The 24,593-nt window shown below is 43.9% G+C and overlaps 1 protein-coding gene across 4 annotated transcripts in view; it reads left to right on the top strand.

Moving 5' to 3' along the window:
- UBXN8 (UBX domain protein 8) overlaps window positions 1-24,593 on the top strand; it is a 415,886-nt gene that overhangs the window by 27,454 nt on the left and 363,839 nt on the right. For 3 of the 4 annotated variants that reach the window (XM_069626088.1, XM_069626087.1, XM_069626089.1), the window contains exon 2: window positions 16,274-16,399. The exons of the other annotated variant lie outside the window; for it this stretch is intronic. In XM_069626088.1, the coding sequence (XP_069482189.1) occupies window positions 16,274-16,399 (126 nt within the window). The remainder of the gene's footprint in view (window positions 1-16,273; window positions 16,400-24,593) is intronic. 4 annotated transcript variants of the gene reach the window in all.

Raw genomic sequence — 24,593 nt, 5'->3', positions numbered from 1 at the left:
GACGGAACAAACTGCTTGCAAGATGAGATTACACATGCACTGTCTTTTTAATTATGCTATTTTAACATTTTTAGAAATTGATCTGTATGAATTCTGTCTTACTGGAACTGTTTTGTAATCATTGTTGAATATTGTAATAACTTTGTGTATTGTTTGTAAATCGGTTTAGGGATTTGTTTTCCGAATAAACTTAACTGATGATGAAACAAGTCGGGGTGACTCATACACTGACGTGAAAGGAAAAATAAACTCCTACGTTATGTGATCAGAAATGGTTTGCTTATATTTGTCGAGGAAAGAGGTGTCTTGGCATTTCCATGGAGACACGTCAAATGATTGCGCACAGAGGACGTTCACATGAGACTTGCATTGGCGTTGTGAACAGGGATGTAAGCGTTTAGTGATGGCAGGGGATCTGTATTACTGCCGCGAGTGCCCTTGAACTTAGGGCGATGGATCAACGGATAAGATTTCCACAAGATGGTGGTGCTCAGGGAGGCGTTTACGCATGTATAAAAGTGAGGAACTCTAATGTAAGATGCATAGGAATTCTTTTTAAGCTGGATCGATGTATGATCGAAAATACATCACTGATCGATTGGGACGATAACATTTCTGAGCCAACTACTCCTGTAAGTAATGAATCAGCTTGTGGTATTGGTAGTCACACTTTTGTTAAAATTGTGGATCATCAGCATGAGTTCCCCTTCAGAGAACCTGTCAGCTGTTTCTGAGAGTATCTGTGTTAGCCCCTACCTAGAAATCTGGTAGTCACAAAATATGCTTCATGAGCAAAAAGAACTGCTTTCGCACACTTATTTTTTCATGTGGAGAAGGTCTTCATATGGTGCTCTGACAATGATTATTTTGGGGTATTAAATGTGTGCCTTTGCAGGCCCTTTGTGTAACCTGCTCAGTAGTTGAATATGCCTAGCATAAAGCTCCATATCAAGAACAGCAATTGAGTATTTGCTAGAGGTTGCTGTGAACTCAACATTGCACATCGTCCAATTGAACGTTTAATCTAGGCAGCGATTTTAACGAGATTCAAGGTGTTAAATGTTGTCCCTTGGGTTCTCAATTGACAACTATATTGCAATCCTTTGTGGGATTTTACCAGCCTACGTAATGCCATTCTGCATCAGTATGACCCGTCAGGAAATTTGTGGAATTCCACAACTGCACTGTGTAATCTCGAGATTAGGTGCGCCTTGTCTAGGTGGTAGGGCGCAACAGAGCGAATTCTAAGCAGGGAAATCTGGGTAGGTGTTCTTGAGCCATCTAAACACAGAGAGATATTAACTGGCAAATCCTGGGGGCCAACTTTGATTTGTGTAGGACCCTATGAACCTGGTATGTTAACTACCAATTATGCATGCTGCGTTAAATTCTTCCATTGCTCATGTTTCAGGGCAAAGCTGTGGTGACGCCAGGCCCTGATATTAGCCAGACTGGGTTATTGCAATGCCTTGACTGCACGGTTAGCAAATGGGCAGCAGCACAGATTTTTGTGACAAAATCCCACAGCAATTTATGTAAGTAAACCTTCAAAATTCCAGCAAGCATGGGAAATTGCCAGGTTTCACATTCACTCCTGGGGCGGACTAAACCAGCCCTCCAATCATGCAGACATACAAAGGTTCTGGCGCCAGTCTACAAGGATGGCCCTAAAAAAAACACTTCAGTCCAGGCACACACTTTGTGTATTAGCCTGCCTGAGGCAAATGAAGACTCTAAACCTGTCCAACACACTACAGAGGTTGATAGACAGAACCCTTTTAAGCCTGTTTTATAGCTTCCCTAAACAAAAGACTGGCTAAAACAAAATAGCAGAGTAGGATTTAAAAAATGCATTAATAACCCAAAGACCAACCTAAAGGTACATTTGGCGACTAATGTAGTAATGTGTCTAGGATTCCCATAAAATGGGACAGCAGAATACCCCCCAACCCCAAAAAATGGAATGCTACCCTAACATAGACCAAATAACCCAATTGGCAGACTAACTGGCTCCTCACATGGGTCAGTATGTGAAAACAATGTCTACCTTGTCAATGCGTTATTTATTTTTGTAAGCACTCTCCCTACGCATGGTAAGGAAACGAAAGATGTTCTGCTGAGAATCAACGACTTACCTTAAATTTGCCATGAAATTGGAGACAATGAGCATTGTCACTTGCACTAGTATCAGCCAAAACGATGGTATAGTGATACCTTACGGACCAAGTTTCAAAGGAAAAAGCTTTTATGTTAGGTTAATGTTACATTAATAGGATGTGTACTGCTAACCGCTGCTATTTGAATGGCCTCCAAGTGCTCTGGCGGATCTGAAAGAGAGTGGGCGGGTTATGCTTGTCAGATTGAGAGAGAAAATGCAAAATAGCAGTGCTTTGTGTTCTTGCATGCAGTCCAAGTGCCCTGAGCTCTGCATGCATGCAAGCTTTCTATGTGTGTTTGTGATTCGATGTGTGGGTTGGGAGCCATCATGTGTTTGCTGGATTGAAGAGTTCATTTGTTTGACCTCAGGGGTTTGGATCTATACATACTCATGTGTGAGTGGTAGTTTAGGGTTGCGTCTGATGAGTTTGTTGTAGAATTTGAGGATTAATAGGCAGGGCTAATGGCACATCCTGCATTCTCATGTTCGTCCCATCCTCGGCTGAGAGCTCACATAGTTGGTATTCTTCTTTTAATAGCGGGGGTTGGGCAGGTTCTGCCAGTCTTCACTGGGTGAGAGGGTGCCCTGCATTTTATTTCAAGTCGAGAGTGGCTATTGGTGGGAGCTAGTGTGGTGCTCAATTAAGAGTTTTCTCCCTGTCATAAAGGTTATGTCAGGGTTGTGTCTGTGATGACTATGGTGGTTGTTCTTTGCATGCTGGTTGGTAGGGGTTCTCTGTGTGCCACCTAGACAGTGGTCGAAGTGGGTGGGAGCGGTTGAGAGCAGTGCTCCTCTACTTTTTTAACTTAGGTTTTGCTGGTCCTATACTTATATTTTAAAACAAAACCGTTCAGGAATGGTTTAGTTTTAAAATAAAAGTGTAGGAAGCAGTTGAAACGGGCACTTCAGTGCACTGCGCTGAACGTTCCCTTAAACAGCAGGCGCATTTGTTGTTGGTTTTGGGTTTGTATTGTGCGTGGGAGAGGGCGTGGTGATGGGGTCTGGGGGAGCGGGGCAGGCCAACAGGGAACATAGTTCCAATACTTCTTTTCATACACTTCGAGCACTGCACCTAGAGGTTTTCAAGTGAGCATCTGTAGCTGGTTTGGAATTCCCTTTGAGTTTGTTCAATGCCATGAGACTGAGTGCCTTGTGCAGTGATTTAGGTTTGTTTATTTACCATTGGCTGATTAGCTTCTCTATCGTGTATGCAATGAACAGCCATATTTTAAGATTCTTTTCTCAAGTTAAGGTACTCTTGCATAATGCACACTTCCCCTGAGCAGCGTTTCCCAAAGTTTGGCCACCATGACGGAGAAGGATGAATTCTGCTCCTTGACCTTAAAGTGCCCTATGGCCTATGCAGAGTGCTTTGAAGTGCATCACTTTCATAACTGGTAACCAGTGGCGAGCTTTTGGAAGTGGAGTTATGTGTCCTGTCTTGCCTAGTCTGACTAGTAGTCTAGCTGCTCTGTTTCGGATTTATTGTGGCTTCTTCATGAGGGTTTCCGGCACACCCAGTGTAAATACTGTTGGCGCAATTGATTCCCGAAAGAACTAGAGATTTGATGGGCAGCTTTCTGTCTGGGAAGGTGAGATAGGGAATAATCTATCAGTACATAGGTGGTAGAAGTATTTTCTGACTATCTTGTTGTGGTTTCGTCGTGAGGCCATTGTCCTTGTAGTATATTTATTTATTGGGCATTTGTAAGGTGCGTTTACATCAAAAAATTGTGTTTCAGTTTAAGGCTCTTAATCAATTGATATGTTCTGGGGAAATGGCCCATTTCCAATGGCCATGGAATTGGTGCCTCCTACATGGGGGTTTGCGAGACTATCATAATTTCAGTTTTGTCTGGGTTGAGAATCTGGCTGTTTCCGTCATCCAAGTGCACAGTTGTGCGAGACAGTTGCTGGTGTTGCAGTTACTGTTTTCTCACTTGGTCATTTTAAAGATTGCTTGAGTGCTGTCTGCGTAGTCGCAACAGGTGAGTCCATATGATTTTCATAAGCAGCGCCATGTTGGTGTTGAAGAGTTTTGGTGAGCAAGGCTTGATCCTTGGGGGACTCTGCAGATGATTTTTCATAGTTTCAAGATGAAGGGTTGAAGCCGGGTGAATTCTGTTCTGTCCATGAGAGAGGATTTCGTCCATTGTAGAGCAGTGTTTTGGAGGCCTGTTGCTTCCAGTTTTTTAATTAACTGTTAAATGGCTGCCGGTGTCAAAGGGCGCTGAGATGCCCAGAAGTATGAGGGCACAGGTGGAGTTTTCATCCGCTGATATTTTTAGGTCATCCCAGATGGAATCGAGTGTGGTTTCTGGGCCTCTCATTGGTCTGACGCCTACTTTTGTGTGATACAATAGAGTATTGGGTTCCGTGTGCGCCAGAGCTTGATTGTATATTAGACAGTAGTTGGTAGGGTTTTCTGGGTCTCCAATAATGTTGTTTTAAATTATGCTTCGAAACGTTATTGAACTTTGCCTTAATAACTGATTTTTCATGTACTATTCTGCTAATCACGGATCTGTGGACTGGCCAGGGCCTCCTGCTTTTCTCCTCCTTATAACCATTTGGTTGAATCAAATATGGGCTATTGAAGACCAGACACAGAACTGAACAAAGCATACTACTCTACATGGATGATTTCTTTCTGATTTGGGAGGTTGTAGAAGCCACTGTAAAATACTATATTGAAGTATTTCATTTTGAAAAATGTAAATTTAAAATGTACATCTGCATGCAGTGAAATTCAGTGATGCATCTCAATATGGAAATCAAAGTGATCAATAATCGTATGGGACCTACCCTCTGCAGCAATATCCGCTCTAGAGAGCTGTGAAGGGTGAGATTTAATTGAAATCTAGAAGATTTCATAACTGGAATTATTAAAACATATAAATGATTTCAACAAAGGATAAATAAACGGGACATTGTCACAGGCTTTGATTAGAGCAAAGGATACCAAAAGAGTTGAACTGTTGAAGGATAAAAGACACCCCATCAAGACAGCGCAGAACGTTAGAATGCCCAGCCAAAATAACCACTAAGCAGAGACTGCATATTTTTAAAAGTATAGAAACATTGGTCTGCATAGACATTTGGTTTAGATGGTGGGAACTCATCCAAGTATAACCTTCTACAAGCTGCCTATGTTAAAAGACAACCGAACGCCAAGGTATTATGAGAGAAACAAACATTGAACCAAAAAGGCTTGTGAGAGCCATCACCAACTGAAATGAATACAACCAGTTGGGTGTACGTTTTCACAATGCCAGTCAAATAACCGTGACTTGTTAACATTTGTCTACATCCAGAGGATAAAATAGAAATTCTGAGCTGGGAAAGTGACATTGTCCTTGAGATACTTAGAATCCATATTAATTCTTGCTCCGGGTACAGAATTTTGTAATTTTTCATCTGCACTAAACCCGCACCGCTTAGCTATGAGGAAAAGGTGGAACAGAGGATAAGGCTTCCGATGTCAGAAGCAAGTATCAATTTTAAAAATGTTAGTAATATATGAGGTCTCCCAGTGTTTGTCAGGCTTTATTAAATAGTAGGGGATGAATGACTGTTACAGGAAAGGTTATGGCTTTGGGAGGTCATGTGACATGGAACACACTTTCAATAGATTGATTTTTCTAGTTTACGCAGTGGCAAGACATTTTATTCTAAGAAAGTGGAAGGTCCCCTCTCCACCAGATAAGAGCAGTACTGGAACACGCTAAAATACTGTGATTATTGAGTTGGAAGTATATAGTGGAAGGACCGTATAGATATCAGGAAATATGGAGAATGTTTGTGTCTTTTGTGGAAACCGAAATGGGTTGGGTATGAAAGTGATGTATATGTATTTGTATTTTTAAAATTTTATATAGCGCTTTATGCCAAAGCGCTTTACAAGAGGGCCAAAGTGTCATGCGCAGCCGGGCCGATTGGCGGATACTTCCGCATTGGAGGCTCCGGCGCAGACCGTAGTTCCAGCACGTTGCTTTCTTTACGTGCAGCCGCGGTCTAGTTCTCCGGCAACATGGCGTCGCCGGGAAGTATTTCAGTATCTCACTCCCGGCAATCTCTGCGTTGTGTTTTTGTTTTCCTGCTTTGGGTGAGAACGCTAGTATTTCCCTAACACGGCTTGGTCCGTGCCTCTACCTTCGCCTCTCCTAGTTTCGAGCGAGGCTTCTTCCTCTCTCTCTCTCTCTCTCTCTCTCTCTCTCTCTCTCTCTCTCTCTCTCTCTCTCTCTCTCTCTCTCTCTCTCTCTCTCTCTCTCTCTCTCTCTCTCTCTCTCTCTCTCTCTCTCTCTCTCTCTCTTCTCCCCTTTTGCCTTACCTGCTTCAGCTTTTGCGGCTCTATCTTGCCACCGGCTACAGTCTCTCTCACTACTCCTTCTTGCAAGGCGTTTTTCTGCCTTGTTTCTGCCATCATCGTTTGTCATCCTCCTCCTCAAATCCGTATTAGCCGGAAACCTACTCTTCTACTACTACAGACTACGCTTCATCATTATCCTTGGAAGACTCCGGTTTGGCTTCATTCCTTGCAAGGGTTTTTTCTGCCATCCAGGCTTTTTCCCTTGCCGCCCACTACGGGAAAGGAGTCCCAGGACTGCTTGTTTCAAGCATTCACTGTGGCTTCCTCTCGTGGTAGGCAAGTATCTTCAACCACAAAGAGAGATTTCTGCTCACGTCGGCATCTCAAGACGGAAGAATTGGAGGATTACCGATCAGGTGAGGAGAGTGGGGAGGAGAGGGAGACGAAATTGGACAGATTGCAACGCCAGGAGAAAACAATGTCAGCCGAAGAACAGATCCAGGAACTCTGGAAGGCGGTTCATGGCCTGTCACAAGAATTACAGACGGTTAAGGCGGAAAACGTGGTTCTACGCCAACTTGCCACTACTCGGGAGGTTTCGCCTGCGGAACTACCGATGATGTCGCTTCCTTCGGGGAAATTCGATGGTTCACCAAAGAAGTTAAAAGAATTCATGGAGGCTTGTGTAGTGTACTTTACTTTTCGGCCTCGTTCCTTTGCCACCGATCAATCCAAGGTAGGCTTTTTGATCTCAAATATGACTGGTAACGCCCTTTCTTGGGCTACGCCATTGGTGATCAGTGCTAACCCCATATTACATGACTTCGCCGGCTTTCAAGCCTTGTTGCAACAGACATTTGAGAGACCGGAACTAACCTTTACTGCATGTGAGGATTTGTTGGATGTGCGGCAAGGGTCCTCAGATGTGCTAACATATATATCCCGATTCAAGACTTTGGCGGTAGGAGCAGGTTGGCCGGAACAAGCCCAGTACACCATCTTCAGAAGGGGCCTAAGAGAAGAGATTAAGGACGAGCTTGCCCGGTCCTCTCGCCCCCCGACGTTCACTGATCTGCTATCTTCCACATTGCAGATTGAATATCGACTTCAAGAACGCCGAGCAGAACGCCGCAAACATGGCGTATCAACAAGCCCTCATACATCCAATGCTTCTACGTCCTCTTCTCACACCTCCTCCCACTCCCTCGAAGAGCCAATGCAGATCGGAGCTAACAGGGGTCCGCTTACATTCGCTGAGCGAAGAAGGAGAAAGGAAAAGGGACTGTGTGCCTATTGTGGTTCTGAACAGCACCAGCTCAAAGATTGTCCGGTGGTTCCAACTAAGTCACAGGGAAACGAACTTCCTCGGCGCCAGTAGGGACTTGGTTCCGAGGATCAGTTTGCAACCCGTTCAGTCCCTATGTTTCTCTCTCCATTTCAGCTCCCAACACTTTGGAGGATTCCAGGTTGATGGTTATTCCGGTACAAATTGAATCCCGGGGAAGATCTATAGATGCCCTAGCCCTCCTGGATTGTGGGGCGGCCGGAAACTTTGTTGACACTCTTTGGGCAGAGAAGGTGGGCCTTCATAGAGTAGCCCGCAAAGAGGATCAAAAGGTAGAGGGTGTAGACGGATCTCCACTCTCATCGGGTTTGATAACCCATACCACGGAAGAACTAGGCGTTACCATCTTCCAACATAGAGAAGTGCTCAAATTCGACATCATTAGAGCCGCGCACTTTCCTATAATTTTAGGAGTTACCTGGCTTCGCAAACACAACCCTCAGGTAAACTGGACTAGCAACCAGTTGAGTTTTTCATCTATGTACTGCAGACAAAATTGCCTCTCAGCACCATTCCATGGGGAGTCCCAGACTTCGAAGGTGTTAACAAGTGATCATGTGGGGGTTCACGCATTACCACATTATTGTTTACCCTATCAGGAGGTCTTCAAGGAGACGATACCTGCGGAGCTACCCCCACACAGGCCTGAAGATTGCTCATTAGAGTTGGAAGGTAATGCTTTAGTTCCTTTCGGCAGGATGTTTTCTTTAACCCAAACCGAGAGGCAAGTTTTAAGGAAATACTTGGATACCAACTTGCAAAACCGCCTTATTCAACATTCCAAGTCTCCGGCAGGAGCTTCTTTGTTTTTCATCAGAAAGAGGGACTCCACCGATTTGCGTCCTTGTATCGATTATAGAGGACTAAATAAAGTTACAATCAGAGACCGCTATCCCATGCCACTCATATCTGAGATCATAGAGGCGGTACAGGGGGCCAGTATCTTTACTAAACTGGACCTTCGGAACGCATATCATTTGCTTCGCATTGCCGAGGGAGATGAATGGAAGACGGCCTTCCGCACCCCGTTCGGATTGTACGAATACAAGGTAATGCCGTTCGGATTAGTGAATGCCCCGCCCATTTTTCAACGATTTATGGATCGTTTATTCTCCGATCTGTTACTGGTTACTGTCATCATCTACTTGGACGATATTTTTATATACTCCTCCGACTTGGAATCACATATCCTTCACCTTACTCAAGTGCTGGAGCGTCTACAACGTTACAAACTTCTGGTCAAACCCGAGAAGTGCGTTTTTGCAGCCCCCTCTGTTCATTACCTTGGATATGTTCTCTCGGAAGAAGGAATTTCCATGGATTCCGACAAGGTCACTGCTGTACTCGATTGGTCCTCCCCGGACAGTGTTAAGGAAGTACAAAGATTTCTGGGTCTCGCAAATTTCTACAGGAGGTTCATCCCAAACTTCTCAGAGATAGTGCTTCCCATTACACGACTCTTAAGGAAAGATTCAGGGCCGTTCCTATGGTCACCCAAAGCTGAACAGGGTTTCAGGGACTTAAAAAGTCTGTTCTGTTCCGCTCAGATTCTTCGACATCCGGATCAAAACCGACAGTTCATCGTAGAGACCGATGCCTCTGCCTTGGCTATAGGGGCGGTTCTTCTTCAAGCCTACGATGGTATAGAACATCCAGTAGCTTATCTCTCAAAGACTTTGTCTCCCAGCCAACTGAACTATTCGGTTTTGGAGAAAGAACTACTCGCCATGAAGCTGGCCTGTGAAGAATGGCGACATTTACTGATGGGTGCACATCATTCTTTTCTCATTAGGACAGATCATAAGAATCTCAAGGCATTACAGAACATGGAGTGTGTGAATTCAAGGCAAGCACGATGGGCTTATTTTTTCGCCCAATACGACTTTCATATTACCTATCTACCAGGTTCCTCGAATAAAGTCGCAGATGCCTTATCTAGGAAGGATGTTCTTGGAGATTATACCCCTCATTCTCGAGAGACTATGTTCAGAAGAAACACTATTCTGGGACTTGTCAATGTTTTCTTTCAAGAAGTTAAGACCGCGTTGGCTTCCGAAAAGATGAATCTTTCTAAGCTACGAGGAGGAAAATATATCGAGAAGGAGGGTTTAGTGTTTTACCCGAACCGACTGTACATTCCAGAAGGCCCTTGGCGTAAGAAGATCATTCATTTGGGCCATGATCCACTTACCTCGGGTCATAGAGGAGTGCAGAACACTACTGAACTAATTTCGAGAGGGTTCTTCTGGCCTGAAATGAAAGGAGAAGTGAAGGATTACATCAAGGCCTGTCCAATATGTGCCAGATCTAAGTATCCATCGGGCAAACCCTTAGGTTTGCTGACACAACCCGAGATGCCTACACGCCCTTGGGGTCTCATCTCTACAGATTTCATTGTGGATCTACCCAAGTCCGAATCCTGCACTTGCATTATGGTAACGATAGATGCTTTCACAAAATTGGCACATTTTTCCCCACTACCTGGCTTACCAACTGCCACTCAGATGGCGGAAACCTTCACACAAGATGTTTTTCGACTACATGGCTTGCCGGACAAGATCATTTCCGATCGAGGTAGTCAGTACATCTCAAACTTCTGGAAGGCTTTGTGTACTAGAGTTGGCATGGAGAGCGCTCTATCATCTGGTTTCCACCCTCAGTCGAATGTTCAGACAGAACGACTGAATGCCACCTTGGAGCAATATCTGAGATGCTATACCAACCGACATCAAGACACCTGGGTGTCGCTGTTACCTACCGCGGAGTTTACGTATAACAATTCTACACATTCCGCGATAGGTCTTACCCCTTTCTTTTGCACTTATGGAGTGCATCCTCGAACCATTTTTCCCGTGGTTTCAACTGCTACGAACTCTACCACTGCGGAAGCAGTGCTTCAGTCCCTTGCGGAGGCGCATAAGACTGCAAAACTCAGTCTCGAAAGAAGCAGAAGCTGGAACAAGGAACAGGCGGATAAAGGTCGGCAGGACTGTCCCGATTGGAAGGAGGGAGACAAGGTGTGGCTCTCTACTAAATTTCTGCCTCGATGGGTTCACCCTTCCAAACTTTCTCCTCGCTTTTTGGGACCTTTTTCTGTCCTATCTAAGATCAACCCTGTCGCTTTCAGATTGAAATTGCCTCCTGCGCTCAGTCGCATTCATCCTGTTTTTCATTCCTCTCGTCTTAAACCTTTTTTTTGGGACCCTCACCTAAGATCTCTTCCCCGCTTGCAGGTCCAGGGTTCTGGTAGTACGAAAGAATACAAAGTTTCAGCTATTCGTGACTCCAGATTCTACAGGGGACGATTGGAATACTTGGTCTCGTGGAAGGGTTACCCAGAGTCGGAGGACTCTTGGGAACCAGTCTCCCACATTCATGCCCCCCGGTTGTTGACTGGGTTCCATCGGTGCTTTCCGGGTAAGCCTGGGGGGGTTCGCTTTGTGAGGGGGCATACTGTCATGCGCAGCCGGGCCGATTGGCGGATACTTCCGCATTGGAGGCTTCGGCGCAGACCGTAGTTCCAGCACGTTGCTTTCTTTACGTGCAGCCGCGGTCTAGTTCTCCGGCAACATGGCGTCGCCGGGAAGTATTTCAGTATCTCACTCCCGGCAATCTCTGCGTTGCAACCCCCATAGTGTTTTTGTTTTCCTGCTTTGGGTGAGAACGCTAGTATTTCCCTAACACGGCTTGGTCCGTGCCTCTACCTTCGCCTCTCCTAGTTTCGAGCGAGGCTTCTTCCTCTCTCTCTCTCTCTCTCTCTCTCTCTCTTCTCCCCTTTTGCCTTACCTGCTTCAGCTTTTGCGGCTCTATCTTGCCACCGGCTACAGTCTCTCTCACTACTCCTTCTTGCAAGGCGTTTTTCTGCCTTGTTTCTGCCATCATCGTTTGTCATCCTCCTCCTCAAATCCGTATTAGCCGGAAACCTACTCTTCTACTACTACAGACTACGCTTCATCATTATCCTTGGAAGACTCCGGTTTGGCTTCATTCCTTGCAAGGGTTTTTTCTGCCAACCAGGCTTTTTCCCTTGTCGCCCACTACGGGAAAGGAGTCCCAGGACTGCTTGTTTCAAGCATTCACTGTGGCTTCCTCTCGTGGTAGGCAAGTATCTTCAACCACAAAGAGAGATTTCTGCTCACGTCGGCATCGCAAGACGGAAGAATTGGAGGATTACCGATCAGGTGAGGAGAGTGGGGACGAGAGGGAGACGAAATTGGACACAAAGAGAATACAATAAGCATTGAGAAACAAAATGTGACTCAAGTAACAGAAAGCAATACATGCAACAATTTACAACAGTTTACTTGAATGTAGTGGTGTAACATGAGTGGTGTGAGACTAGTGAGAGAGGCGATAGGAAGGAGTTGGGATGGGAGGTAGGATCAAGAGAGAGAGGTAGCAGAAGAGGTCAGGGTGGGGATAGGATGAGATGGGATTTTAGAGAAGTGAGGAAGGAAGGGTAGGATGGGATAGAGCGGGTAGGGGGAGGGAGACGAGGGAGGGAGACGGTTCCAATGGAAAGGAGCAAGAAGTTGCAAGGAACGGAAGCGGGATGGGGCGCAGGGAGATGCAAGAGGAGTGAGCAGGAAAAGTTCGGCAGAGCGGAGGGGGCGAGAAGGGGAGTAGAAAGTGAGGAGAAAGGAAAGGTAGGGTGGAGCAAGGCCATAGAGGGATTTGAAAACGAGACGCAGGATATTAAATTTGAGCTGGGAGTGAAAGGGAAGCCAACCTAAGGAGGAGAGAGATGAGGAGATGGAATCATATGGTGAAAGTAGAAAGAGGGAGCGGATAGCAGAGTGGTAGATAGATTTAAGGGGGGTTAAGTGATTAGAAGGGCGACCAAAAAGGAGAGTGGAGCAGTAGAAGAGCCTGGAGAAGACGAGGGAGGAAACTAGGAGTTTAGTAGCATGCAAAGTTAGGAAGGGGCACATTTTATGGATGTTATAAAGGTGGAAGCGGCAAGATCTGGCAGTGAGAGAGAGATATGGTGGGTGAGGGTGAGATTAGAATCAATGTGAAAGCCAAGGTTGCGGGCATGGGGAAAGTTGGGGAGAAGGTAAGGTGGGAAGAGAATAGATGGTGGAGGGATGGAGGAGGATGTGTGTTAGCAGGGAAGAAATGGACTTCTGTTTTGTTCGTATTGAGGCTTAGAAAGTGAGAGGAAATCCAAGATTTAATTGCGGAGAGGCAGGAAGAGAGCTTAAGGTGAATGCCAGAGGTGAAAGAAGAGAAGGAGAGGAAGAGTTGGGTGTCTGCGTAGAAATGGTGTGAGACACCGAAGGAGGAGATGATGGGAGCTATGAAGGAAGTGTAGAGAGAGAAGGGAAAGGGGCCAAGGACTGAACCTTGGGAAACACCATGATTGAGCAGATACAAAGGGGAGGTGCAAAGGAAACAGCAAAGGTGCGGTTGGAAATATAGGAGGAGAACCAATTAAGAAAAAAAGTGTTTAAAGCCAGCCCTGGAGGTGTGCAGGCCTCTTTATCAGATACACTTTAAACGACCCCCTGATTACCAAAGGGATGATCTGTGAATGCTGATCTGAATGACCAAATTGCCAGAACCAACAGTTGGTCGTGTAAAGATAAATGCAGAAGGGAATGACAGAAAAAGGTCATGCATTGCCATCAAGTATCATGCAGAAACTAGGTGAACCTATGCGTTTTAATCCATGTGCTTTATTCCTGATGCACTCTGAAGCATATTGGCGCTTAAATTTGGATACATATTGATACCAAGCAGGGATAGAAATAAGGATTTGATGAAGAGGAGCTGAAAGCAGCTCCTGAATATCAGTCGTCATCCTACAAGCAGGAGCAACCTTTAGAGAACTAGAAGGATGTACTTAGCATGCTGCAACTCTAACTTGCCCATAAAATCTTATCTTTTACTGTTTGTCCATCTGTATGTATCCTATTATCAGGGGTACAAAATTCAAGTTGCAAGCAAGCCATAAAAGTCACTCGCCCCCTCACTTTTACACATACACAAAGCACACCCTTTCTTACTCTACAAAAGTTAATCATCACTAGCCATTGGGTAGTGACAAGTGCCATTTTTGCACCCTGCTTTCTTGGTTTAAATCTCATGCATATGTGTCCTAATTCACTTTTGTACGGCATTTTCTGATTTGCAAGTACCAACTTATGACTAAATGCTAGTTCCACAAATCAAACCGCCCAAAATTGATAAATAATGAGTTTTATTTCCCCCCATCCAGTTGATGACAATGTACAGAATATGCCTCATTTTAAGTATGGTGTTAATAATAAATAAATTGGTGTTTTAAATACTTGACATTTTTTAAATGCCACTGATTATGGGTTGTGATCAGCAGATGGCATATTTACGGCATACCGGACAAATCTTGGAAAATTTGGATGCAAAGTAGAAGTGCTGGCTGTCAGTTATGTGGCTATTGCCAGCAAGAAATCATTGAGATTTTCAAATGTCACTTTCATTTTCACTATGTTTTCGGTTTATTGATGTACTAGATGCGTTTTAGTTGTAGTTGTTTACTGGCATATTGTGGATTGTGTAATTCTTTGTGCTGTGATAAGGTCATAGTAGAGAGGCAAGAAAATGGGTTTGGGAGACCTTGATGACCGGGGACTGCTGCCCAGTCGCCAATGTTATTGCCGGAGTAGGTTTAACAGTGGGACCCACAGGGCCTCCATGCAATGCCTACTCTCATTTGTTTTGGCACTCATGACTTCCTAGGGTGGCCACCATGGGTTGTAAGAAGCGAGGTGTTTAGGGAAATATATACCGAAGAAAAGCATGCAAAGAAAGGCAAGAGCCAGTTTAACAACAAACATGTGAGCTGCAGCCTGCGCACAGCATCTGCAAAATGACACATGGAAGGAAATGTGCAATTTTAGCAGCCGATCTACAATCGCAATATGCCCTAAGTAGCTGACATGACCAGAGATAATTACTTACAGGCAACAGAAAATATCCAGCAACTTTTTATTAAAATGGAAAAACAATCTAATATGCGAAGAAATGCACAACAGTTTATAAGAAAACAACCAACCAGAATTGGGCCTAGCATTGTGCCTGTTTTTCTTTACAGGACTGAAAATCAGCTTTGTATAAAGAAACATACAGCAATATTAAAGATATATCTTTGATAGGAGCGTTACTGCAAATACATGTTATGCTGTTTAAAGTGACAATTTCACCATTAACAATAAAAATACTTTTAAAGGCTGTGTTTCTGAGTCAAGCATCAGCTTTGGGCCTAGAAGGTAAAATTGCCAACATCCCTCAACCAGCTGCAGGATATGAGGAGTGCTTTCCCAGGAGAAATGCTAAAATTGTCTTGTGAAGCTCAACTATACAAGTTTATGACTTTGCCTGGAGTTTGTTCAATAAGAATCAATGCCCCCCATTTACAATTTCCATCTGTCTCTGGGTTTAGACTAAAGCCCATTACAAATACAATTTATTTGCTCTGGGAAGGGGTCTGTAGTGGTCCTGTCTCAAGTAATGAAATACCCCATCATCCAGGAGAAGGAAACTGCGACCTTTGGAGACTGGTTGTCTTGCACAAGTGATGGGTAGGTGCTGGAACCATTAATGGAGGCGGGACTGGGTCATTATGTCCCTGCAAACTCTGCACTGCTGATGTAGCATGATGCTAGTGCTTTTTGAATTAATAGCTTCACACGGTTTCTTTGGGCTGCAGGCACTCCAGTGATCATCTGGTGTGTGATCGCATCCACCTTGCGATCATCATCGCATAAGCGACTCAGCGAGAGTTTACTCCGTCTACCCAATGGTGGGGGCCAACTCACTCCTCGGTTGATGCCTCGGTTCCGCCGAGCCGGAAGCACAGGCTCTGTTCAGCCCGGATTGGGCTGGTGGGGCTGACTGTGTGTAATGCGAAAACGGCGCTGTGATCTCTCTAGCGCCGAGGTTGCTAGTGCAAACGATGAATAAAGTGCATGCTGCGCCAGCTGTGCTATAACACTATATTGTAAAAAGTTGTTCCTTCCGTATAAATCCCTTATATTAAGATCATACAATCCTTTTTAAATAACACTCTACAGTAAGAATGGGTACTTATCTTGCTGAAGAGCAGGAGAAGAAGAGATGGAGCAAAGGACGGGAAGTGGCTGATAGGACATGGACAGGAAGTGCTATAAGAGGGAAATGTAGTTTTGAAACAGAACAAAAAAAAATTTGAAATCTGTTATTTTGTTGAAACTGCTGAAGAGCAGAATTAAAGAAGGTGAAGCATAATGCTCGTCTCCGATCTTGACATAGAATGGGGTTGTCATTGGGTGTTTTGTTGTAAATTATTATTGGTTTAATCTTTACTTTAGGCAGTCCATTTCAAATTTTCATTTAATGTTTTATGATCATGGATTCTAGCTTTATCTATGTTAGGTGTTCATATGACAATTATTCTTCCTTTTGACATTAACACTTGCTATAAACTAATATTTCTTCACAGGTGTAAAAGATTTGGTTCTGCTAGCTGGACGATTTTTCTTGGGTCTTGCTCTTTTAAGTTTTATCATTTCTCTTGTGACTCCATGGATTCAGAAGAAGTCATCCTTCAGAAGTCCTCCTTCAACTGGTAAGATTTTAGTAATTGTGCTAATGTTTCATCAGTAATGTTAGTTTGGTTCATACACTGTTATGTTAAATAGTAGAGCTGTTCAGAAACGGTAACAACAAATTGTAGTAAAACCGTACACACAATTTAAAAACCTCAAATGATATAAACTGGCTTAATGAATACATATTAATTAAGTTGTAGGCGACTAGCTAGGTATAGGTTATCACCCTCGTACGTTATCATTACACGGTATGAATTCCAGTACTCTACATGCACACAGCACACCATTTTATTCTCACCTAGAGTGAATTATCATTCAGCAATGGCTAGTGGGAAGTGCATGTTTTGAGGCCTGATATAAAGTTATCTACAACACAAACCCTTACCAGGAATAGGATATTCAATCAATGCTGGTAAAAGATGCCGTAATAACGGAAATCTTTAAAATTCACATTATTAGGATGGTTAGTTTTCAGTTTACAATTATTGTGTATATGTTGTGACAAGGCCAGATAACTGGCCTTGTCAAGAGGTGACGGGAACCCCTCTGAGCCGGTGTGGACAGTGGCAGTTGAGAGGGCACCAATCTCCCCTCTCCCAGTGCCAGTCTGGTTTTGAGCAGTCTATCATTAACTCATACCTTGTCGCCTCGACAAAAGGCTTGCTTGTCATTTTGTTTTTTCTATGGTGAGCCATCATCAGAATGAGGAAACAGCCACAAATATGATGCTACCCGACCACCAGCAGGCAACTCCACAGACTTGTGTATCACTTTGCCAGCAGATCGAAGATGAGGGAGCATCACAGCGACACAAACCATGTGCAGTGGTCAGAGAGGCCATTGCGTGCTTCCGGATTGTATAATTATGTGTATTTATATAGACCTTACACCTAAAAGCATTAAATAGAACATATATGCATACAATATCACCCAACCAGAGTCGGTACTCATTTATCCACCTCCGATGGATGAAAGGCTGATTTGGCCTTGCCGAGATTCGAACCTGCGACCTGCCGATTACACACAGATCGCAGGATTGAGTGCTGAACCCGCTGAGCTATCTTACCAGCTATCTTACCGGATGACGGGGAAAGCACACATGGTGTACAACAAACACGCTAGACCACCAGGGACTGTCTTGAGGGACACCCCCATTTTCACAACACTGGGACTTACCTCAGAGGAGCCAGTAACTGGGCGAGTCTAAGACAAACCAGAACTTTGACTTCACAGGCTGCTATTACTGCACCACGACAGACCCACGCTGAGAAAGTGGTTGGCACTTAGCCCAAGACTTGTAACTTTGCCAATCCAATACTCACAACATTGCGGGTGGGGAAAGTAAAGCTAAATTGGCCAGAAACACAGAACCAAGTTAATGAGCGTCAGGGGAATAAAAAGGGAGCACAGGAAGCAGGAAGTGCTGGTTATTCAGATGAGGTTGGAAGAGGTGGTGGAAGACCAAGAGACCAGCAGTACCTGTCTTTTTCAGACCTCTTCCTAGTCTTTTTCTCTGCAAGACCTCTCCGTGGTCCTTCTTTTCATGAGACCTGTCCACAATCGTTTTTTGTAGACCTCTGCATGGTCTTTCTCTTCTTAGCACTCTGTTCTCCCACAGGCCACAGTACTCTATCTTTCCCCTGCCTGTGGTTTTCATCTAGTTCGGGCATCTTTTGCAAAGGCTCTCTCTCCAAGCCTTATTCTTTCTTCCAGGTTTCTATGGTAGAACCCTTTTGCGGCTCTACCACCTCACACTGCTGGTACTTGCAACCTGTTGCTCTGTGCTTTGAATCTTGAGTTTTTGCTGCATAGCCTATCTGCTGATGGCCATCTCATTCAGGTAACAGCCTCTTTGTATCCCCAAGGAGCCGAGATTTGCACATCTGTTTCCTCCCAGCTTGCGGCGCTCTGATTCCCTCCTGCTTTCTTATACACCCAGAGTGGTGGGTGCCTTTGTAAGCCACCCAGGGATTGGTCTTTTCTTTAGGCAATATATGTCGGATCCCATGATTGGCACATTCTTGGTTAGTCTCCTACTTGGGTCTTTATCCTATTATTACTATTCAATTTCATATTATGTAGGAATAAAATGGGTCTTATTGACCTTGAGTGGCTCTGCATCTTTACATATGCACTATGTAATTGATGCCACCTTAGCATCCCTTTTGCAGGTGTTTCCTTTTCTGGTTGAACCGATGCTACATTTTCACTGACTGTACAGTCAGCGGCCGACCAGGAATCTTCCTGCCTCTATGGTATGTAGGTATGTTGCTTCTGCAAAGTACTGAATCGTTTAACACCATTTTGCGTTCTGTCCATTGCATTCTGGTAATTCCCACTAGGCATTCATATTACTGTGCCTTGGAAGTCATAATGAGACCAGGTTATCCCGATCCTCCTCCTTGTGGGTAGTAGTGGCCAGACTGTCAAAGTACCCAGTAGCCTGGCCCCAAATAGCAAAGGTTGGGGAGTGCCCCTAACTCTCCACGTTCCCTACTAAAGGTGTAATGTGATTAGTGCGACTGACACTGAAATAAAGGAAGTGGCGGTCATTGATGGAAGGCAGAACCAGCATACATGGAGGCCAGACCCTGCACACATATGATTACTCAATGCCGAATTTCAGTTTTAAGTGGCGTTTGTTGGGTAAAAGGCTCTGGCCACGGCCTGATGGGATGGAAGCCAAGAAGTACAGAGAAAGGGGACCATGAATTGGGGAGTACAGTAGTCACTATGGTGAGTAGGGCTCGGCGATATGGACCAAAATTCATATCTCACTATTTTTGGGCTGAAAGGGGATATAAGAGCTATATCTCGATATTGTTTATGTGGGTTAAATGCTCAGTTGTAAGCCACCGACTACATGTGAAATTTCACAAACACCTTTAGTTATAAAACATTGATCAAAATAAAGTGCAAATACAGTGTTCCTCTTCCTCTTTGAGAATACACACAGGTGTCTAAATATCAAAATGTAAATAAAAAATGGTATATGTAATATTGTATAGATCTCGCTGTTAACGATATTGGCTCATCCTATATCAAATTTTGAAAATATAGCGATATATCGCAAAAACGTGATGTATCACCCTGCCCTTATGGTGAGTTACGTTTTCTGTTTTCAAAGTTCTCTGTCATCCAAGTAATGGTGCCTGCTCTGCATCTGTTACAGTGGTGTTTCTTCTACAGTAGTGCACACCTTGGCCTCTAGTTGCACTGTATGTGGTAGCTCTTGAAGCTACATTGTAAATCCGACATAATCTGGTGAACTGCTCTGAAAGCAGCTACTTGCAAGGTGCATGCCCCGTTCATTAAATTGACACTCCTGGGAGTTTGTTGAACCTGCACAGTAGATTTCAGAACATTGATCTCTAATTTGGAATCCAGGAGGTACAACATACATGTTTTCTTTTAAATATTTTCATTAACTGAGTTTGGAATTCCAAGATTGACGGCTAATTATTCCATGTCATATCCAGCTCATGTGTATAAGATAAGGCAGGGAACCCTCTTTTTTTCTAAGGGGGCTTGACTCCAGAGGGTAAGGCAACAATTAGGAAAGAAATCGGAGTCAACAGCTACCCTAGTCATTGACGCTTTCAGTAGGAAAAAGGTCACAGTGGAGCTAACTTAGCACATATCAGTTAGCTCATAACATAAACACCAAAAGATAAGGATATCTTTTTCAAACATTAAAGAATGAGATTTATTATATTTAAACAATTAAAAACCTTTACAAGAGTCGAAAGGTAAAGTATTCCATCCTTGGCACAAGAAAACCAATATGTTTGTCAAAGATATGCAGTAATTGTACGCATGGGTGGGTTAGTACAACAATGGTAATTATGATTACATATACTGCTAATGTTATGGCAGTATGAAAACCTGTCGACACATTGAACACAGATGTTTTCAAACCAGAAAAACCGAGATTTGCGTTCAAACGCAATAAGAACTTAAAAGATCGCCTAGTGCATACATATGAAGATAGGACAAAAGCAAAGACAAGACAAACCACGTTGTGGGATTTTCCGAGCGTGAAAGGCAACTTTCAATGCGGAAACTGCTCAGTGTGTAGTTTAACAAAAAACATCAAATACATCGACTTAAAAGAAACTAGATGGACTTTTCCGAACTTCACCAACTGCAAAACAAAATGGTCAATATATGCCATAAAATGTCCTTGCGACTTGATATACATCGGCAAATGCAAAAGGGAAATTAAACAAAGAATTTGTGAACATCGCTCCTGTGTCAAAAATCTCGTCGAAGACAAACCACTTGTAGCTCATTTTAAGCAGAAAAAACACAGCCATAATGACATTTTTTGGGTCATTTTACAGACTTTCCAAAACCCTTTTCGTGGAGGTGATCGTGACCTAGCGCTCCGAAAACTTGAGCAAAAATGGATCTATCGTCTTGATTCTGTCAAAAATGGTTTAAATATATCCATCGAGTGGAATCTCTTCTTCAACAAATAACTCAACCCCCCTTTTTCTAACAATCCCCCTTGAGCGTTGCCTCGACTCTTGACTCCCCACAACACCCTTGAATAGCAGACACGTTATATCTCACATAGTTCTGCATTTCTAGTAATGGAAGAACCCCCCCCCCTTTTTTGACATATTTCTGAAAATTAAGCCTATCATGTATTTTCTTCACGCATGATAATATTCTTGAGACTGTTCCACTGGTTGTCCGTCTGCCACAAAAAATGACTTGCAAATGTATGTTTATAACAATACGTCTTGATTACTCGTGTTTAAAAATGTCTTTTTCAACAAAAATGTATGCACTTTATGTTTTTGTTTTCCTGCCGTAATATTACCTTTCAGTATTTGGCGAACCTGTTGATTATATATTATTTTCTCTATGTTTAGTGATACCATGGAGTTCAGTCCCCTTCACTACTCAATACATGCAGACGCAGTGACACTACTCACTCTACACGCACGTTCATTCTATCTTCAAACGCGTGCGCATGTCTATGAACACTCACATTGGTTAAGCAATCATGAACACTACTCTCCCCACGCATGTCATCTAGATCACTGCTTGATCTATATACGCATGCGCGAGCTACAAACTCCCCCGGCAGCCACAAACAAAGCTCGACTACAGAGGTAAGCCCTCCCCGCCAACCTTTTCCTACTAGTTACAAGGCGATCAGCTTCGGTGTTCCTAGAAGCAAGCTACCTCCGCTCACTGCGCCAACACTATGTGAGACAGATCATATCGGCACTGACCTCTGCTCTAGTTATATTCTGCCACTTTTACAATAATGAATCGATCACAGTGTAATGATAGTTTACAGTGAAGGCATGCAGAAACTATACACAACACACAGTCACTTGATCCACAAATAGAGACCGCCTTTATCCATCACCTCCTGAATTTATCACTGTCACTGCACTTCCATTCAGGCACTGTCAGTACGTTTTTAAGCACGATATCTCGATGCGTGCTACACAAACGCTTACAACAACCTTCCTCTTTGTCTACTACAGACCGCGGTTACCCAGCATCCCAGATAGAAATCAGTTCTCATCTCTAACAACCTGGGACTCATTTTGTGAACCAGACCAGGTAAATGATTATTAAACCATTTTTTCTACATTGTAAAACCATTTCATCAACTACAACTCGGTCTTTTCACTTGTTTCAGAGACCTCCTGTCCTAATATTGGACAAAACCCACCTGCCAGTGACTCATCCAGATTCTGGCCCTATACAAAATAACCACGTTAGCCATGACGCTTCCACTACCCTAGGTAGGTCCTTTTTTCACAGTGTTTCCAAAACACTCTCCGTTTTAATCTTAATTTCCGGTTTGTAACCTCACCATCCTTTGTCTCACCCATTTCAGGTGCCTGGCACTTCACCAACTACTTCGTGTTTTCTTTTTAAAACAAATCCCCCAGTCCTGAAGATAGTCCGGTGAAATTACCAGCAGGTTCCACAACCTTCATCCGCTGGTTTTTCCATCTACTCACCGTACCAGAAACACCTGAACTCTGTGTGTGTCGACAAGTTTTCATACTGCCGTAACATTAGCAGTATATGTAATCATAATTACCATTGTTGTACTAACCCACCCATGCGTACAATTACTGCATAACTTTGTACAAACATATTGGTTTTCTTGTGCCAAGGATGGAATACTTTACCTTTCGACTCTTGTAAAGGTTTTTAATTGTGTAAATCTAATAAATCTCATTCTTTAATGTTTGAAAAAGATATCCTTATCTTTTGGTGTTTATGTTATGAGCTAACTGATATGTGCTAAGTTAGCTCCACTGTGACCTTTTCCCTACTGAAAGCGTCAATGACTAGGGTAGCTGTTGACTCCGATTTCTTTCCTAATTTCCAGCTCATGTACAGTAGCAGGAGAGCACAGCTGAAATATGTGAGATTGACAGACACCTTCTACAGCCCAAGAAATAAATTTACACACCCGTTTTCACCAATTTCTGCTCCTCGCTCTGTACTCAAGAGTTCACCGTATCCAAAAGTGCCTGTGGTCTAAATGTAATCAGATCTATGTGTGCAGTCTCAATAGAGGCCATTTTGCCTTTTTCAACTTTGGTGAGACCAGGCCTCTTCAGATATATTTTTGCGATGTAGCCCATTCAGGTAAATCCCCATACTAGTTGAGCGAAGTTGGAAAAAAGTATTACTTGGGTTGCTTGGTTTGATCTTAGTCTATACTTTTCTAAGAAGGATATATGTTTCTGCAAGGAATCTACATCCTGTCGAATTCCTCACCCACAGAATGCCTCAAATTAATCTTTCCCACCATATTCACCTCTGTTCCTTAATGGGGATGCCTCGATGCCCACACCTCCCACCATATCCCTGCCCCAATCGTTTTTTTCTCCCACTCAATCCATCTCTTTCAGCGCTAATGGGGACTCCACCCTCACACTGTCTGCCCCATGGCCCCCTAACCTCACTCCCCCAACCCCATTTACATGCTTTCACTACCTCCTCAGCATCACTGCACCCGATCCTCTACCTGCTTCAGTGTGGCTAACACTGGTCACAGAAAGCAATCCACACTTTGGACGGCCCATTGTTCTTGTGCAGAGAACTTGGTGGGCCCGGATTTCGGTATGTCCAATTTAGTGGGGATGGATTCTGTAACTCTATTGTCATCCAAGATGGGTATATCCTCGAAGAACACCACATCAGCTTCTCACCATGTTATCCCAGTAGAACTGGTGTACCATTTCTTTTCTTTTTTTTTTTAAGGATTTTATTGTTTTTCTTCAACCAAACAAAAATACAAACCAAACACGCAGTGCATTTATCAACAGTTCAATTGTCCATTGTTCAATTCCGGTCACTGCTTCCCCCCTCCCGCCCTCCTATATGAGCCTCTTCATTCCACGCCCTCTGTATCTGCTGCACACTGTGGGGTCTCACTTTCCGTGGATTCTGACAGGTCTTGTATTGCTCCAAACAATTCCGCTATTAATGATTTCCATGCCATCAGGGTTCCCGCCTCCTCCTCACCCCATACATTGCTTGCCTCTTGCCATACCGTGGTTTCTGCCTCTGCCCATTTCTGTAACTCTTTCCACCACACCTCCACCCGTGGCCTGTGACACATCTTCCATCCCATGGCAATCCTTCTCTTTGCAAGCACATATGCTAGATCTTTTATTTTACCAACATGCTTAAGTTTCTGCGATCTGGGGAACCCCCCCAGCAAGCAGGCCCAGACTGTGTCTATAATGATTTTGACCACCTTCTCCGCTAGTTTCTGCGCTACTTCACCCCAGAAACGCTCAATTACTGGGCATGACCAGAACATGTGTACCATGTCAGCCTTTTCTTTGTCACATTTGGGACATGCTTGTCGTCCAGCATTTTCAAACCTGCATATCCTATGAGGTGTCATATATGCTCTGTGCGTAATATACAGTTGTATCTGTTTCAGCCTCGCATTTCTTGATACCTTTTTGTGATACCCCAGGGCACGTTCCCACATCCCAGCCTCAATCGGGGCTCCCACATCTGCTTCCCAATCCAGTCTCAATTGTATTAGATCCTTCCCAACCTTAGACATCACCATCTCGTACAATCTGGAGATCTCATGCCCTTCCTCCGATATATCATATGTTACATCTATGACAGCATCTGGTTCTTCTTCCAGTACTGTTTCAGGCCATGTTTTCCTGATTCTCTGCACCATTCTGCGATGTGTGA

This window comes from Ambystoma mexicanum, chromosome 6p (assembly GCF_040938575.1).
Source record: "Ambystoma mexicanum isolate Mex_15411 chromosome 6p, UKY_AmexF1_1, whole genome shotgun sequence".
NCBI classification, from domain to species: domain Eukaryota; kingdom Metazoa; phylum Chordata; class Amphibia; order Caudata; family Ambystomatidae; genus Ambystoma; species Ambystoma mexicanum.
This window is presented reverse-complemented; position numbering and strand designations above follow the sequence as displayed.